Source organism: Gouania willdenowi, chromosome 18 (genome assembly GCF_900634775.1).
Source record: "Gouania willdenowi chromosome 18, fGouWil2.1, whole genome shotgun sequence".
NCBI classification, from domain to species: Eukaryota; Metazoa; Chordata; class Actinopteri; order Blenniiformes; family Gobiesocidae; genus Gouania; species Gouania willdenowi.
The window spans coordinates 23,899,344-23,918,011 of NC_041061.1; the positions used below are offsets into that span (position 1 = coordinate 23,899,344).

Consider the following 18,668-nt stretch of genomic DNA (forward strand, 5'->3'; position numbering starts at 1 on the left):
ACATTACACTTGTGTCATGTGTTTCTCTTTCAATGTTAAGGGTGTAGGTTGGCCTAGATAAGTGTTTTCTCATGAGACAGAAGCCCCAGTAAAACTGGGACAGTGTGGCCAGGCAATCCATCTACCAATGGGCCATTTTCACATGGTGATGGGACAGGTTGGGATCACAAAGGGACTTTTTCTTAATGGGGTAAAAAAAAAAAAAAAATGCTCCAATGAACTAAACACTAATTTACTTTCATTCCATTTCAAGTATATTTTGTATAATTTTCTAAATCTAATAAAATTGCTCCCCGCGACCCTGATAAACGGGAATTAGCGGGTTTGACCTTGTCTACCTTTTTGTATTTGTGTAATACAGAAATAATGACTTGCAAGAGCCTCAGAGTCTTATTTTCATCACATTTATCCAAAATGACTTGGACACGTTGATCCACCTCTCACTGTATACTGTACTGAAAAAGCTGCTCAATACCATGATTGTAAATGTAGGCTTAACATTTGTAACCTACTAGTTGACTGTTGCTAATGTTTCTTGAACTACTGATGATCAATAAAAATGACATTCCTACTACAACTATCTATTAGGTATTAGTCATTATAACTTAGTACACTTACGGTATCATTGACTGATATATCTGAATATAAACCCATACACCTACACCTGCACATCCCAGCTGACTGAAGGCCCAAGAAATTAATTACAAACACATGAAAATTGTAGTCTGTTAAACATTTTGTTCTTGTTTTCTAAACATGTTCAAGGGTTGTAATGTATGATTATTTGACTGTTGTAACCCATCACAACAAAAGTGGAACCACACTTGTGTAAGTGTAACTGTCCTTACCTCACTGTAGTACTAATTTGACATTTAGAGGTCGCAATGTTAGCTAACATGCTAACGTTATTAGTTGATCTAGCTACTTGTATCGCGTTTTTCTTTTTTATTTAAACCTGATTTGATTGAATATGATTTCATTTAAGCGACTGATCTTTTTTCCACTTTGTTTTCAGGACGGCTTTACCCCGCTCGCCATTGCCCTCCAGCAAGGCCACAACCAGGTGGTGTCAGTCCTCCTGGAGAATGACACTAAAGGCAAAGTCCGTCTACCAGCGTTGCACATCGCTGCCCGCAAGGACGACACCAAGTCGGCTGCTTTGCTTCTCCAGAACGATCACAACGCTGACGTCCAGTCGAAGGTACGTTCATGGTGGCCTTGACTCGGCACTCTTGCATGTACAAAACTCAAGCTGAAGTGATGCTCTGTGTTTGTGGCAGTGTTAAAATGCATTATAAGAGCAAATTTAGCATTTTCACTTCAGTCTGGTGAGGTTGCAGTGTTTAGGACCAGATAACACTAACTGCTCATCACGTGTCTTGTAGACATCTGTATCACTTGGGTCTTCCAACATTAGCTGAGTCTGTATTTTTGGTTGATTTCCCATCTTAGAAATCAGGTTATGGTCGTAACATTGCATTGTAAGGCACAAACCCTTTTATGGTCAAGATCATTGCCAGGACTGGACAAAGCTAGGAAATGTTCTGACATGTACACAAGTACATATCATACTTTAGCCTCATTAGAAGAATGTTTGGGTGCTTTTTTACTCTTAGCGTTTTGGGCTTGTAAGCAAATGGTCAGGTTGATGAAATATCCAGTCACATGGATGTATCTGTATCACAGTATTTGGGTTATATATCCCAATTTTTATACCTCACAATAGCAATGTACCAGGCAGCCGTTCAATATCTACTGAGCATTTGTGTTGTCACTAGTCTGTTGTTGCATCTCTGTCTTCCTCAATGTTCTTTTCTTCTCCCAATATCTCTGTGCCTGCCCCGTCTACCCTGGTCGTCCCACTAACAGCGTCTCCCTCTCTGTTTTTCCTTTCTCTCCTTAAATGCTACTTCCCACACACTTCCCCTCATCACCCCACTCTTCCCACCACGCTGACCGGGTGTCTAAGTGTAGCACTGTCCACTGCATGGAGTGTGCCACTGTCTGCAGGTTGTATGGTGGTCATATCTTTATGGCTGCATGCTAACAATGAGGGGTTGTTTTTGGTTGTTCTAGAAGGTTAAAGCCATATCATTTGATATCGCTATAAAATCAATGTAAAAGGAATAAGAGGCCTTGAGTGACGTGGCTAGAGTTAACATATTAGACATCATACTTTACATGTTTAGCAACCTAAGGAATACATTGACAGTTTTTCCACAACAATGGGGGACACTTACATAACTCATCCTTGTGTACCATATGTGCTCCAGCTGCTGGGATGTAGTCATGCTTAGTATGACTCAGAGGGAAGACCCAAAGGAGAACAGCTATAAACAGCAACATACAAACCCAAAGTAAAAAGTGTATACATGTCATCATTGCTAATGGATGAGAAAGCAACAATCAGCCATAACACAATGACCAATGGATGACTGGTGAACAGATTGAAGACCCAACTGGCTTCGAAATATCTTGCTTAATGAGCAGAACTATGTATGGTATTGGCTACTGTATATTGACCCTTTGATGGTTATTGTGTCCGTGGTGTGCTCTTTCAACAGGATAGTACTCTCTGTTGCAAAGTAGGAATGCTTCAGAAATATTTTAGGGAAGAAGATGTTATCGCTCACAGATTTGACCAATTCAGCAACTTTGGATGTAATTCACCTAAAAAATAATGAGACTAAAGATATGTTCTGCTACGTGCTAACATTTTTGTGGTCGATAATAAAGCCCACCTCCAAAGTCTAGAGGAGTCTATGTTTTTCACTAAAAACATAGACATTATTGGCATGGGCTTGTTCTCAAGTCAATGTTTTGCATTAGTTCACTTTAAAAACAAAGGCAAGTCAACTTGGTTTTTCCAACTTAATAGTTTGTATAACCTAAAAGTTAAATACCGTTACATTCTAAGCTGATACGCCCTTGAGTCTGCAGCATCAAGGAGCAGGTAGAATAAAAGGCCTTGCTCAAAGGCCCTTAGCGATGACCCATAGTGGGGTTTGAACTAGCCAACACTCTGGTTACAAGTCCACTTTTTTAACCATTAAGCCACCACACTGTTACTAATGTAATGCAACTTACTTTTTGTAGGAACACTAAAGATAAGATCAGATTTTTCTTTTAATGGAGATTTTTTGAGAGAAATTCTAGAGAAGGTTCAGACGTTATAACATCAGACACACAGTATCATGAAACACCTGCGGTAACTAATGAATGATCACTTAAATTGAGAATAGCAGGTTGTAAACTGCCTTCACAAAAGCAGATATCAACTAAAGTCACTCAGAACTTTGAGTTACTTCAACAACTGCTGAGATACAGTTTGATGTCATGATGTTATGGCATATTGTTAACTTTATTTAATATTACTTCTCATTATCATCATTTAAACCTTAACGGGAGTTGCTTGAACCTAAAGCTGAACCCGAGAATGTTCAGGATACTACTGTGGAAGTTGCAATAAGTTAATTTGTTGTAAGCATTGCACAAACCCAACAATTCATGACACCAGCATTCCTTCTATGTGAGGGTTTACTAAAACTACACACTCCAGCCACGTCATTGGCCAGCTTGGTGTGTGATGCACAGCCGCCTCCCACTGCTGTACATCCACCTGAGTGCAGTGTGTTACTCAGGCCTAACTGAACTCATCTTTCCCTCCCTCATTCCTCCTGCCACAGATGATGGTCAATAGGACAACTGAGGTACACACACTCTCCTTTAACTGTCCACAGTGTCACCGTACTGTCCCATCCCTTTCATTTCTCTCCATCACTTTTGGTTCTGTCGTGTCTACAGCACTGCATGGTTGTAGACATGCAGTCATCTCACAGTTCCTCAGTTTCAGTTGGCTTGGTAGTGTGGAAGAAGAGGTCCCCATGCATGGCTGATGGGAATGTCCCAGTCATCTGCACTGGTCAATAACCTCTGACTTTAAATCTGTATCATATTCATATCCTCCAGAATTTCTGTTTGCACCGTTTCATTAAACAATAGGAATGCCCATGACTGGCCTGCACTGCATATTGAAATTTACTTTAGATCACCACATTTGTGATATCCACCACAGATATGAATATAACTGTTTTTGTGTATCCTGTTATCGTGTCCGTTGTTTGTTGTTCTGCACGATTTTTATCTGCCTACATGCTGACTGATGATATTACTATATACAGCTGTTTTATGTGGAAGTCCAGCCCCACAAAAAAACATGAGTATTTAAGTATAAGCTAAGTATATTTTTACATTTACATGTCTGCATTAGCTCACAATATTACCTTATTGAGTTACCATAAAAAATACTACCTGAAGTGAATAATTCAAACTACAATTAATTTTATGATTTTGTAAATAGTTCATAGGTACAGTGCATAAAAACATACTGGTATTGGTATTTGAATGTCAAGTCCCTGTCAGTATTTTGATGCTAAATGAAACAACACACCCTAAACAATGCTTAGTTTAATTATGGACAATTAAAGTGCTGTTCCGCACTTTAAATGTGCAGTCCACAACTCTCAGATCCCTCTCTCCCCTTCCCTCCCCGCTGCTCTCTTGCCCTGCCTCCAAACTTTCCAAAGTCCCTCCTTCAAAGGAGCTCACAAGCTAACGTTAGCCAGGCAGCAACATCACAGTAATATAACATGAACTGTTAAAAGCATATTACTGCAACGCTTCTCTCTCTCTATGTGCACACACCTCAGCAGCAGCAGCAGCAACAACACAGTGTCAATTACAGCAGCCCACACGGAGGCTGCTGCACGCACATGAACAACACATGCACCACAGAGTTTTAGTGTAACAATTACAAATCAAACATAATGTAAATCAAGCAGCAGTGATTACCTTTCAGCAGAAAAGTCATTAATTCCATCTTCTACTCATCCAGACCATACACTGTAAAAAAAAAAAAGGGGGTCTGTGAGCAAAAGCTGTCAGACAGTCCATCAAATACAATCCTGGCAAACCAATCCTGATTGGTTCTTTTTGCTCAGTCGCGGTGCATTCTGGCAATCTGCCAAAGGCTGCAGGAGCAGCAGGGGGTACTCAATGAGTCTGTTTTTTTCACACAAACTACTAGTTTCATGTAAAGTTGTCCATACATAGTGACAGCATTAGTAAATATGACAAAAAGTCACTTTTATTAGAGTTGCAGACTGCACCTTTAAGGTTTACAATATATGAAATGTGGAGGTGATGTGCTCTGGCACTTAAGTTTAATTTATGCATGTAAACTCAGCGTCCAATTCAGCACTATGTTAGCACCGGAGGCCTGCACTACAAAACTGGATAAACATATCTGGGATATGGGATATTCTCCGTTAGTGCAGTCCCAGAGCAGCTGTAGTACAAAGTTGATTATCAACACGTTAACTGAAGCCAGGTATCTTCAATTTGGATCAGTGCACAGTCACATAAAAGGGGCGGAGTTTGCAACATCTGACGAATCGCAAACACGAAGAAACCATGCAGAGCAACTTACGTCACCATTGGCCAAAAGCAACGCAGAAAATTACAGGCTGTTAATGCATCAAGATTGTACAATATTAATTCATCAGACAATTAATGGAAAAACAGATCAGTTTTACTTTATTGCGGCACGCACAGACGTGTTCTATTCATGTATCGGTCTCATTTTGGGTGCAGTCTATGGCTCTGATGACTGTAGTGAACCCTGTGAAAGGGACAGGCAGCATTCATACCACTAAGTAAGCATACATCATAAGGTGGACATTGTTTGTATGTTATATAGCCCAGTGTTTCTCAAATAGGGGTATGTGTACCCCTAGGGGTACGTGATGGAACTACTTGAGACACAGAGAGAGGAAAAATGAAATACAGGGTTTTATGATGTTTATGTTTAGTTAAAAATGAAACAAAATAAGAGAAAAATATACTGAATAATAAAAAGAACAGACAAATGTCAACAAAATACACAAAATGACACAAAAAACACATGCACTCAGAGAGAAAGATACTTACTTTTACCAGCAACTCACAAAACGACAACAAAGACACAAAATGAGAGAAAAATACACAAGATCGCTACAAAATATACAAAAATAATAGAGAAACATACAAAACGACATCAGAAAAAACCAAACAACACCAAAAACACATACACTGAGATAGAATAAATTATATAATACCAACAACAGGTCCCACACCAGGCGGTAGATGATAAAAACTATAGAAATAAACCTCTTCAGGAGGCATTAAATACTGTTTCATTCCACTTATTTTCAAAATGAGATTCTTTAAAATGTGCGTTATCACAGCCATTCCGCATCAGTTACCATGGTGATTTACCTGGTAAGACGTTAACCAGCTTCCTAGGACAGGACACAACAGGCTTAAGCCTTGAAGTTAGCATGAAAAGAGAAAATCCAGCTTCGTAGTACAGGGCCCAGAGCACAGGTCAGAAATTACTTTTAGATGTTTTTATCCTAAATGTAGATGGAACATTTTATCCATTTTATATTGTCTCTGCATCATAGATCAATAAATCAAAGATGCTCCAAAAAAAAAAAAATTGTCGTTTGAAAGTTTGTCACAATGCGTATTGCATTGTGGGATGTGGAGTCCTATAGACGGATGCATAGAAAAGTGTTTTGCTAACTTTTTTTTGGCAAATTTTTAAATGAAAATTTAAAAAAATGTTTGACTTTGTTGTTAAAATGTTTTCATAATAAAATAAAATAAAAAATAATTTTAAAATGACCTATATTCTCTGTATATTTTATTAAACAAAAAAAAAAAAATTAAATGTCATTGAAATGCACGACAATGACTTTTGTATAACATTTCAACATTTATGTTGTAATACACGTTATACTCTTTGGTCTTCCACAAACAGCAGCTTCCACATTCAATGCTTGCATGACAATGTTTCCTTTGATGTTTCATCTATCGGTGTAATTAGGCATGGGAAGCCAAAGATTTGCTATTGAATAGCACAATGCATCATTCTATCTTAATTTGCACCATTCTGAGCTTTTGACTGTGTAAAGTTTTGAAACCATCACGTTAGTCACTGTATTCTTCACACTCTTGTAAACCACTTTTTCACATTAAATCGGACCAACACTTACAGAATGGCAAGGTAAGGCAAGATTTTCACAACTCCTCAAACTTGCTCTGCGATCTCTAACTTTCCTCATTTATTTCTCATGGCTAACTAATATCTCTATGACGTACAGTTAGCATAGTGCACTTTGGTGTTAATGGGAAAGACGTTTTTGATTTATGATTTGGTGTTGAAAAGTTGTCTTACTGTACGTCACTTCCTTTCAGTTTCTTATGCTGAAGTCAGACTCAGTTTTCCACCTCTGTGATTTACGCCCTGCATGAATGTAACTTTTTTCTTTTTATTGGTGCTCCTTTTTTTTATTTGCATATCTTCTCAACTGGGAAACCTAGGCATATTTAACACTCCCTTTGGGTTACTTTGTGTTCACCTGTGATGCTTCACATGACTGCTGCATGCCAGGACAACTGGAGGTGAAGAGGTAGAGGAGTGAAATGAAAAACCTTCTAACGTTTGACCTCTTTTCTTCTTTCTGTTGTCTCGTTTCTGTCTTTCAGAGCGGATTCACGCCGCTGCACATTGCAGCCCACTATGGGAACGTCAATGTAGCGACACTGCTGCTAAACAGAGGGGCCGCTGTTGACTTCACAGCAAGGGTAAGTCACCACCTTAAAGCTGCAGTAGTTTGGTGCAATTTGGTCAAAAATCCATAATTGTTTTTGATCATTTTGTAATCTAAAGTGTTCTGAGTGGACAGTGAGTCTATTCTTCTTCTCCTCGTCCTGTAAAATGAGCTTTAGACATACAGGAGCGTGACGCTGGACTTCAACCAATCAGGGATCTTTCTACCAACAGAGCGATCCATGAGCTGTTTTAAGCGTTACTATTGGCTGCTCGAGCTCCACGTCAAAAGTCTATGCGCGTTCACAATTTGCAGTGTGGATGGAGTGTGTCTGCTCTGATCAGCTGGGCTCGCTGCAGCTGCGTATGTGTGAGGAGCGGCTGTGGCTGTGAGCCTCTAGTTACTGTCCTGATAGCAGCGAGTGATATGTGCTTTCATGTCTCTAAAACACCAGAAAACTCTCCAATAAAGTTCCTACATTTGTCACGAGTCTCTATTAAGAAAAAAGTTGCTAAGTGCCCGACAGTTGTGCAACGTAAAGCAAGCGTGCAAAATAAGACCAGTAAGTTTTGTTCAGGAGGACAGGAAGGAGTGTCTCACGATTCTACAAACTGCAGCTTTAACCAGTCCATCCATTTACTTCATAAACGCAGCAAATAGTTACTAGTGCTGTACCCTGTCAATCTGTGCTGTTTAACAAACAGACAAAAGAAGCCATATTTAATTGAGTTAATGATAATTTAAGAGTAATTCCTGGATCATGTTTTTGGTAATACAAAGGCTGACATTACGCTGTCATTATCTGTCATTAGCATGAATAAGGTGTCATGAAGGCTGTCATTAAAGGTCCAGTATTATGCTATTTTTCACCCATTTCCATTTGTTCAAAGAACCCCAACAACATAGTATTTGAGGGTTATTTTCCCAAACCATCCTGTTTTCCAGAGTTTTAGCCCTCTGAATAGTCAGTTTAGTGAGTTTTCTAAAAACGGGCTGTTTTTGGGGCCCCCATGCATATGCATGAGTGGGCGTGTCTATAGACGCTGACTCCACACAACAGCTGATCATAGCGATTTCTTTTGCTATCCACACACTTTAAGGGGTTATTGTGATTGTGAGTCCTACAAAAGCTGCTCCACGGTGTGTGTTTATCACAGCAGCAGCGGAGTTAGTCATCTGTTTCAAACACTCACCGGAGCTGCTACGACTCTTTCTTGTCATCCTCTCCTCAACTGATTACAGGAATAGCCCATTCAAGATGATAGTCCATTGTTTTGTCCAACCGCTGCGTTGCGTTGTGTCTTTAACCCGTCAGATCATGTCAAAGGAGATGCAATAATGCGATGTAATGGGTACTAAAAATGGAACTGATTGTAACTGCTCCCTGGGTGCTACACCGTGACCGCCCACTGCTCCTCAGGGAGGGGTTAAATGCAGAGAACAAATTCTGTGTATGTGGCTTTACATATATGACAATAAAGTATAATGTTTATTCTATATTAAACCTCAGTGTTTGTTTTACCTGTGAGGTAGTTTAAGAGGGAGGAGCTCACATTCTTGTATAGGGTAGGAGGAGCAGGGTTTGTCTGGAGGAGTTTATGCCATGTGACGTCACGTGGCGAGAAAAATCCAAACCGGCCGTTTGGAGCTGACTTTTTACGAAATGTGGAATAATAAGGGAGGGAGGAAACAGAACTTTTTCAACTTTGGCCCTCTGAATGAGGCTAAAGGGTTCTCAAATACACCTTGTGGTGCCCCTGGACACATCATCAGTGATGTAACCTGGGATCACAGGGGGTTTCGGGTCTTTCAACAATCAGACCCCCTCCTCCAGGCGACCCAACTGGGGTTGATCAAGCCCCAGCTTGTGCCCAGGTAGCGCTACCCTACGTGCCACTCCTCTCCTCTCCTGATCCACAGCCACCTTGATGCCACTTCTGCAGCATCTGTGGCCAACTTGATGGCCTTTCGCTGGCTGGCTCCAGCAATACCCAGCATCTTGTAGGCCCTGCAGAGAGACTGGCCCGCAAATCCTCTGCATCCTACTTCGATGGGTTGGCATCTTGCCCGCCAACCATTGCTCCTGCACTCCTCCACTAGCTCGGAGTACTTAGCCCTCTTCCTCTCATGGGCCTCCTCCATCCGGTCCTCCCACGGCACAGTAAGCTCCAAAAGAACTACCTGCTTGGTGGCTACTGAAGTAATCACAATGTCTGGCCTCAAAGTTGTTTTTGCGACCTCTTCGGGGAACTTTAGTTGCTTCCCCAGGTCAACCTTTAGCACCCAATCACGCGCCGTTGCCAACAGGCCAGGGGAGGTATTTTGGGTGGTCACTACAACCTTCTCCCCAGCTCTGACGAAAGTAATGCTCTTCTTCACTGGGCGAAGGCTCTTGCTGTGGCTAATCCCGCAGCAGATGGAATTAGCTATTGCCTTAAGGACCTGGTCGTGTCTCCAGCGGTAGCGCCCTTCACCCAGGGCTTTCGAACAGCAGCTGAGGATGTGCTCCAAGGTTCCTCTCCTCTGGCAGAGGGGGCAAGCCGGTGTCTCTGCCTTCCCCCAGATGCAAAGGTTGGATGGGCTAGGCAGCACGTCATAAACCGCCTGGATCAAGAATTTGATTCGGTGGGGCTCAGCTTTCCACAGCTCGGTCCATGTGATCTTACGCTCCAGCGCTTGCTCCCATCTCATCCAGGCTCCCTGCTGCCGCATTCCCACCATCTGGCTGGCCCGCTTCTCCTCTAGTCCTGCTCGCACCTCCTCGAGGATCAGCGCCCTCCTCTCTCTCTTCTTTGCTTTATTAAAGTGAGTTCTACCACTACCCAGGCCAGCTCTTCCTTGTGCCACTTTGCCCACCAGTACCCTCTGCCGTACCCTAGACTCCGCAACGTCCACGGCCACAGCAGCTCTCCACTTCCGTCCCGTCCGGACCTCAATCCCAGCCTGGGCAACCTTTGGGTCACTAGACTCCCGGTATTGAAGCAGCTCCCTGGACCGGGTCACCATGAACTCTTCACTTAGGCTGCTCATAGGGAGCTTCAGCTTGTTGCTTTTCCCATATAGGGCAATGCTGCTCAGGCTTCGCGGCAGTCCTAGCCACCTGCGGAGAAACCTGCTGACCCTCATCTCGAAGCCTTCCACTGTTGAAATGGGGAAATCATAGACCAAGAGGGGCCAGAGGATCCGAGGGAGAATGCCATGCTGGTAAATCCAGGCCTTGAACTTTCCAGGGAGGCCAGACTTGTCCACCGCGGCCAACCAGGTCTCCAGCTCCTGATTCGTTGATTGTGTGGAATCTGCGTCTCTCAGGCTACAGTTGAACACCTTTCCCAGGCTCTTCACTGGTTTCTCTGTTAGTGATGGAATCTTGGTGGTGCCAAGGGAGAAACTAAACTTGCCAGTGACCTTCCCTTTCTTCAGCACGAGGGACCTAGACTTAGCTGGCTTAAAACTCATACGAGCCCACGAGATCAACTCCTCAAGGCCACTTAGAATCCACCTGCAGCCTGGGACAGATGTCGTTGTCACCGTCAAGTCATCCATGAAGGCTCGGATTGGTGGCTGTCGGACTCCGGACTTACTGAGGGGCCCCCTGCACTGAACTTCCGCAGACTTAACCAGCATGTTCATGGACAGTGCAAAGAGGATGACAGAAATTGTGCATCCGGTGATGATTCCCTTTCCGAGTTTGTGCCAGTCTGAAGTTGTTGATCCAGAGGAGACTCTCAGGCTAAAGTTGGAATAGTAGTCCAGGATCAGATCTTTGACCTTCTTTGGGACGTGGTGCCTGTTTAGTGCCTCTTCGACCAGCTTGTGGGGTATGGATCCATAGGCGTTTGCAAGGTCCAGCCACAACACAGCCAGGTCGCCCTTGTTCTCTCTGGCTTCCCTAATGAGCTGGGTAACCACACCTGTGTGCTCCAGACACCCGGAAACCTTTGGGATCCCTCCTTTCTGGACCGAGGTGTCGATGTAGGAGTTTTTCAGGAGGAAGTCTGTCAGTCGCCTAGAGACGAGGCTGAAGAAGATCTTCCCTTCAACACTTAGCAGCGAGATGGCTCGGAACTGGTTGATGTTCTGTGACTTTTCCTCCTTCGGGATCCACACACCCTCTGCCTGTCTCCACTGGTCAGCCACTTTGCCCTTCCTCCAGATTACCCTCAGGATCTTCCAAAGCCTGTGGAGTAGCCTGGGGCAGTTCTTATACACCTTATAAGGTACTCCACTGGGCCCCGGAGCAGAGCTCGCTCTGGCCCTTTTGACCACTTCCTGAATCTCCTTCCAAGCGGGCTCCTTCCCGTTGAAATCCCAAGTTGGTGCAGGTGGATCAATTAGGGACCTGCAGGGGCCCAGGTCTTGCTCTCTGCAGGAATCGCTGTAGGTCTCTTTGAGGTAGTGGTCGACCTCAGCTTTGGAGCAGGTAAGTTGGCCACTGCGCTTCTGCCCTAGCAGCTGCTTTGTGAACCCAAACGGATTTGCAAGGAAGGCAGCTCGCTTCCTGGACCTCTCTTTCCTCCTCCTCCTGTGCCACTCTGCCCTTCTCAAGGTCATCAGCCTCTTGCGGATTATGCTGCGCAGCTCTGCAAGAGGTTCCTTCTCCTCTTCACTTGCTGCCTTGAACTGCTGCTTTAATCTCTTTAGTAAGGGATGTATATCACTGCAGCAAAACCATTATAAAGAGATTTTTTTTTATAATACTACCCCTTTAAATGTTATTTGCTAAATTAAGACACTTTTTGCTAAATTTTGACAACTTTGGAGCTATGTTGGCATTTTTGGGGTTAGGTGGAAGGATCTAGTGGTGTTAATTAGGGTTAGGGTTAGGGTTAGGGGTAGAGTTAGGGTTAGGGTTAGGGGTTTGGTAGGAATAGCTGGTGTATCTTTCCAAGTTGAGCAAAATGTTGATATGAGTGAAATCAAGCATAGTTAAGCTGTACTAGTACTCAATTTAGGTTTACTAGTACACTTCACTTGCAATGCAAAACTTGTCACGAGTACAACAAGTAAGGTGAAAAGAAAATTGAGGCTTGTCATTGGCTTTTGAAAATATTCCAACCAATCAGGGAGCTGGATTTGGTTTTAACCACTCCTCCTTCATTTGCATTAGGTATTTGTATAGCGCATTTCATACACAAAGCAATCCAATGTGCTTTACATGATTAAAAAGTGCAACAGAAAACATTTACATTTTACATTGGATGGTGACTCTGCTGGCAGTTAGTTCCACTTCTTTGCAGCATAACAACTAAAAGCAGCATCACCATGTTTGCTGTGAGCTTTGGGCTCCACTATCTGACCTGTGTCCATAGATCTGAGAGACCTATGGACATCAGTGACTAACATGTCACTGATGTATTCTGGACCAAACCCATTCACAGATTTATCCACCAGCAGCAGAACTTTAAAGTTTATTCTGAGGCTGACTGGGCGCCAGTGTAAAGACTTTAAAACTGGAGTATATTGCTTTAACCTTTTTGTTCTGGTTAAGACCTGAGCTGCAGCGTTTTGAACCAGCTGTAGATGTTTGATGCTCTTTTGGGGGATTCCTGTCAGAAGACCATTACAATAGTCCAGTCTGCTGGATATAAAAGCATGGACCAGTTTCTCCTGATCTTTCTGAGTCATTAAACCTTTCACTCTGGAGATGTTCTTTAGGTGGTAGAAGGATTTTTTTGTGATAGATTTGATCTGACTGCTGAATGTCAGAACACCAAGGTTTTGGACTTGGTCTTTGGCTTTTAAAGATCGAGACTCAAGGTACTCGCTGGACTGCTCAGGGGGGAGCTAGAAAGAGTGGGAGTTGACTGTCACTACCTGACCAACAGACCACATTACGTGAGGCTTGAAGACTGCGATTCCGATACGGTAGTGTCATTTAATTAATGTTTGATGCTATTATATTTCCTGTTTCCTGTTTTTTTGGAGCTGCTGCAATATCCAAACTTTGCCCATTGGGTGATCAATAAAGTTTATAATTTGTTCTTTATCCTTTGCGACACATTTCAAAATCGAAACGTCTGAAATACATCCTTGTGAAAGCGTAAAAACGTTTTTGCAGTATTTGAGTGCTTTTTCAAAATTCAGGTGTGTCCATTACTAATTTTCATCGTGCTATTTAGATTTTGCATATTTCCATGGGTAATGGCAACGCAGCTGCTGATGCACATATTTCAGTGTGAAAAGAGTCAGTAGGCTGCGAGGACAAAATTCCAACTTCAGTTTTTATCCATAAAGCAATGTGCGATAATGGTTTTTCTAAGTAGATATTGCTTTTGTCCTTCCCTTGCAGAATGGAATCACTCCCCTCCATGTGGCCTCGAAGCGTGGCAACACTAACATGGTACGGCTGTTACTGGATCGTGGATCTCAGATTGATGCCAAAACAAGAGTGAGTATCACATAAAGGTCAAATTTATTTTGGACTCATCATAAATCTAACAAAACATGATAAATACTGCTGGATTTGTTTAGCAGGCTAGCTAGAGAGTTAGCGTCTAGCGCCGTAGCTCAAATTACATATATGAAAGAGTAGAATCATCGTAGGGTGGACATACACATGGCAATGTGCCACAGTCTGGTTTTCTTTTTTTTTTTTTTGTTCAAAGTGTTTTTTTATTGTAGACATGATACAAAACAGAAGAGAAGAAAATACAACGATGTCTTTTTTTTTTTTTTTTAGCTAATAACCCCTCTCCCCCCCTCCCACAGAACACTCCCACCCTGTTGCACCTTAAAAAAAAAAAAAAAAACAATAAAATAGAAATATGAATACGACATCATTCCGATAGAAGAAGTGAGGGATCCACCTGTTTAATTTGATCCAAGATGGGTTGCCAGAGAATAAAAAACTTACTGACACAACCTCTTATAGAATATCGTATCTTCCCCAATGTTCGATGAGACAAAAGATCAACAAACCACATTCTAAACGATGGAGGGTATTTGTCTTTCCATTTCAGCAGTATATGCCTTCGGGCAATAAGTGTAGTAAACGCAATCACATCTTTTTGCTTTTGATTAAATTTAGAAAATTGAGATACAATACCAAATATAGCAGTTGTGGCGCCCGCTTCAACATTAATCTGAAATACACCCGAAAGAAATCTAAATATGGATTCCCAAAAGTGTGTCAATTTTGAGCAAAACCAAAACATGTGAGATAGAGTCGCTGGTTCAGTTTCACAGCGATCACAGTGGGGGTCTAGGTCAGGTTGAAATTTCGTCAGTTTCACTTTTGACCAATGCAATCTGTGAACAATTTTAAATTGAATTGCCCTATGCCTTAAACAAATTGAAGAAGAATATATATTATCTATCACAGATTGCCATACATCTTCAGGGATTACAGTTATAAATTCCTCCTCCCACTTTCCTTTGACACAAGACAATGGTTCCAAATCCTAGGAATTAATAATAGCATAGATTTTACCAGTAATTCCTTTTGTTTGCATTCAAGTCCAAAATGTTTTCAAGGAGTGTGTCAGGTGGTCGTGGTGGGAAGTGAATAAGTGAAGCAGACACAAAACGGCGAAGCTGAAGATATCTGAAAAAATGAGATTCAAGAATTTGAAATATCCCTTTCACTTGTTGAAATGAGGCAAACAGTCCTTCAACAAACATGTCCTTCAGTGTCCTCAGGCCATGGGTGAACCACACTGCAAAAGAGTCATCAACAACGGAAGGGACAAACATAAGGTTTTGCATTACAGGAGCGTAAATTGACAGATTATTTCGACCGAAACTTCTTCTGAATTGAGCCCAGATCTTGAAAGAATGTTTAACAACTGGATTTGTGGAAAATTTGCATAAAGGTTGAGGGAGAGGTAACTTTGTACACAGCAGGGAATCCAAAGAAGTAGATCTACATGACATGTTCTCAAGTTTCAACCATTTAAAACTACTGTTGTGTGAGGAATGAGGCCACTATTGCATTGCGCGGATATTGGATGCCCAATAATAATATTGAAAATTGGGAAGTGACAGTCTGGTTTTCTAAAAGCATATCTGTATTTTCGCGCAGCTGTGTCGGTCACTAATATTTCCTCCTTTTGAGATAATCCCTATTTTCTATTGCATCTAACTGTAAATAATAAATAAATTAATGGGTTAACAAAGAACAAGTCAGTAAACAATAAATAAATGCATCTTAATTTGATTTCCCAGGATAATAAGTAAGTGAGAGAAGTTTTAAAACAGTGGAGCAGAGACAGGAAAGTCAAGTGTTGTGATGCTGCGTTGCCAGGTTGGATTTAGAGTGTCTAAAGGAGGGGTGTAAGAGACATTTAAGTGATTATTAAAGTTTTTCGGTGAAACAATTATCTACATCTGGCAATGCAGAGCTGACTGCATCATGTGTAATGTTTCTAACACTGACACACTGCATTAAATGGAAAATGTACATTTTGTTTTCTGTCTAAAAACAGCTGTTGGTTTATGAGTATATTTGTTGAGTATTAAATAGTGAACTTAAGAGATTTTGAAGGATCAATATTTTCAGTAAAGGTATTATTTTATTTGTTAAAAAAACAATAATTTAATAGATCTAAATGCCACAATCAGCCCTTAAAACGTGCAGAGAACATGATACGCGAATGTTGATTGGCTGAAATCTCCAAAATGGCCATTTCCTCATATTGAGGATTACACTGTATATACAGTATATATGTGTGTTTGAGGGCAAAAAATCAGAATAATAAGTAGCAAAGTTTTAGTAATGAGCTTCATGCATTCGTGTATCACTTTAAAACTTGTATTTTCCAATCTGACCATTCTCTGTAAATTCTCATTCTTAATTTTGCCTACATTGCTTTTTCTTGTCTTTTGTTCTTTGTATTATACTGTTTTTAATGCATTGCACTGTTTTTATTATTCTGTTTCATTGTAAAGTGGCCTGAAAGGTGCTTTTTAAATAAAATTTAAAAAAAAAAGAATTATTATTATTTTAAAACAATATAGGCTTTATAAGTGATCAAAATCACATAAATATCTTACATTTGTACAACCTGTGAGTACAACCTGCATACGAAACAAATCTGAGTTGAGACTGATATCTATATTAGGTTGAAACTAAATGTGCTAGTCCAAACTTAAACCAAAATGATCAGTTTTGGGATTCTGTGTTTTATTTCTGTGCCTTTTAATGTCATTTCTAATCGAAGTATACAGTCATTCCAAAATAAAACCTAAGACAACTAAATGTGCCAAAATGTTGACACATGTCAATGTTTAGAGACTCAGTTGATCCGGTACATCAGCGCCATTAGTGACAACAGATGTGGACAGCTGCTGTTTTCAGTTTGGTCTGAAGTGTGTCGGCCAGAGGATTACATTCATTTATACTCTGGATAACCTGACCTCTGCTATGCTTTCTGCTCAAGGCAATGCCAGCTATTACTTTCCACTTATATTAACACAGCAAACAGATCTCTGACAGTAACTTAGCTGTGATCTAGATTTGACTTTATGCACATGAGTTAATGCACACTAGAACCAGGTTGGTGTTAGACTCAGGCAGTTCATGTGTAATATATGTTTTATATACGTGTGTTTTTCAGGATGGCTTGACTCCCCTTCACTGTGCGGCTCGTAGTGGACATGACACGGCTGTGGAGCTGCTGCTGGAGAAAGGAGCTCCTCTGCTGGCAAGGACTAAGGTTGGTCACATGCTCACTTCTATGTTGCCAAGTTTCAGTCTTTATGAAGCATTAGAAATATATCCCTAAAGTATTAATACTATAATAGTCTGCTTACATTTCTGGAGCTTTTCTACATAAGCGCAATGTGTTTGTGTTACCAACGTGCCAGGATAGTCGAGTGGTCATCGCACTCACCGCTGACGTGGGTTTGAACCCCATATATGACAATTTTTTTCTTCTTCTTCATTTTAACATATTTAACACGGCAAATTCCACCTTTAAAAATACATTTCCGACAAAAATAAACATGTTAGGGTTAGGGTTAGAGTTATGGTTAGGGTTAGGGATAGGGCTAAAATAAAAGGGTTTGCGGGGTAGCTAAAAAATAAATATGAGCTAAAATACAAATGACGGAACTTTAAGTCACGTGGTGCACATGTCACGTGACCTAAACTGGCCAATGAGGGGCGCTGTGTATCCATAGAGTGGCAGTCTACGGATACGTTTAACGTACCCGTAGCTACGGCCTATTTTATTTTACCAATAGGTAACTATAGTATATGCAACTAAAGAATGATTGCATTGTTATACTGAAGGAATTTATCTCCAACAAATAGATTAAAAACAATGAGATAGCTGTGTTTAACTTTGAATATATTGGAGTCACATTTACCGACTTATGTTGGCATTGTTAAAACATTCTGCATCATTTAAAATACTCAAATCATGATTAGCTAGTGTAGCTAAACCAAAAATCGTATCCTTACTATGAATTTACCAAAAAAAACACCAAAAAATTATTTTAGTAAAGCTAATTTGCTTTGCCAACATTAAGCTACCAACTAATGCCCCTTTGACCTTATTTACTGTTAGATAAACCTTTGAAATTGGTGTGATTTTTCTATGAAACGCTTGCCGCAACTGGATAAATAGGATAATGTATTCTATCTTTTCAGAATGGCCTGTCTCCTCTTCACATGGCGGCTCAGGGCGACCACGTGGAGTGTGTCAAACACCTTTTGCAGCACAAAGCACCCGTAGACGACGTGACGTTGGATTACTTGACAGCGCTACACGTGGCTGCTCACTGTGGTCACTACAGAGTCACCAAGCTGCTGCTGGACAAGAGGGCCAACCCTAACGCCAGGGCCTTGGTGCGTGCCAAAGAAATGTCCCCAACACAGATATACAGTATAGGACAAATAATACCATAGCTATAAGTTTCATATCTTCTCTGCACAGAATGGCTTCACTCCGCTGCACATAGCTTGTAAGAAGAACCGAGTGAAGGTGATGGAGTTGCTGGTGAAATATGGAGCTTCCATTCAGGCCATCACAGAGGTACTTTTGATACTTTTTTACCTGCTGGGACTGCCAT

At 41.3% G+C, this 18,668-nt stretch overlaps 1 protein-coding gene across 41 annotated transcripts in view; it reads left to right on the plus strand.

Annotated features, from left to right (window-relative positions):
- The window catches only part of ank2b (ankyrin 2b, neuronal), a 229,697-nt gene that overhangs the window by 148,171 nt on the left and 62,858 nt on the right, over positions 1–18,668 (plus strand). For 30 of the 41 annotated variants that reach the window (XM_028474145.1, XM_028474134.1, XM_028474137.1 and 27 more), the window contains 8 exons: positions 1,016–1,201; positions 3,687–3,710; positions 7,100–7,108; positions 7,591–7,689; positions 13,945–14,043; positions 17,210–17,308; positions 18,247–18,444; positions 18,533–18,631. In XM_028474145.1, the coding sequence (XP_028329946.1) occupies positions 1,016–1,201; positions 3,687–3,710; positions 7,100–7,108; positions 7,591–7,689; positions 13,945–14,043; positions 17,210–17,308; positions 18,247–18,444; positions 18,533–18,631 (813 nt within the window). The remainder of the gene's footprint in view (positions 1–1,015; positions 1,202–3,686; positions 3,711–7,099; positions 7,109–7,590; positions 7,690–13,944; positions 14,044–17,209; positions 17,309–18,246; positions 18,445–18,532; positions 18,632–18,668) is intronic. The other 11 variants (XM_028474129.1, XM_028474165.1, XM_028474138.1 and 8 more) reach the window with 2 other exon arrangements.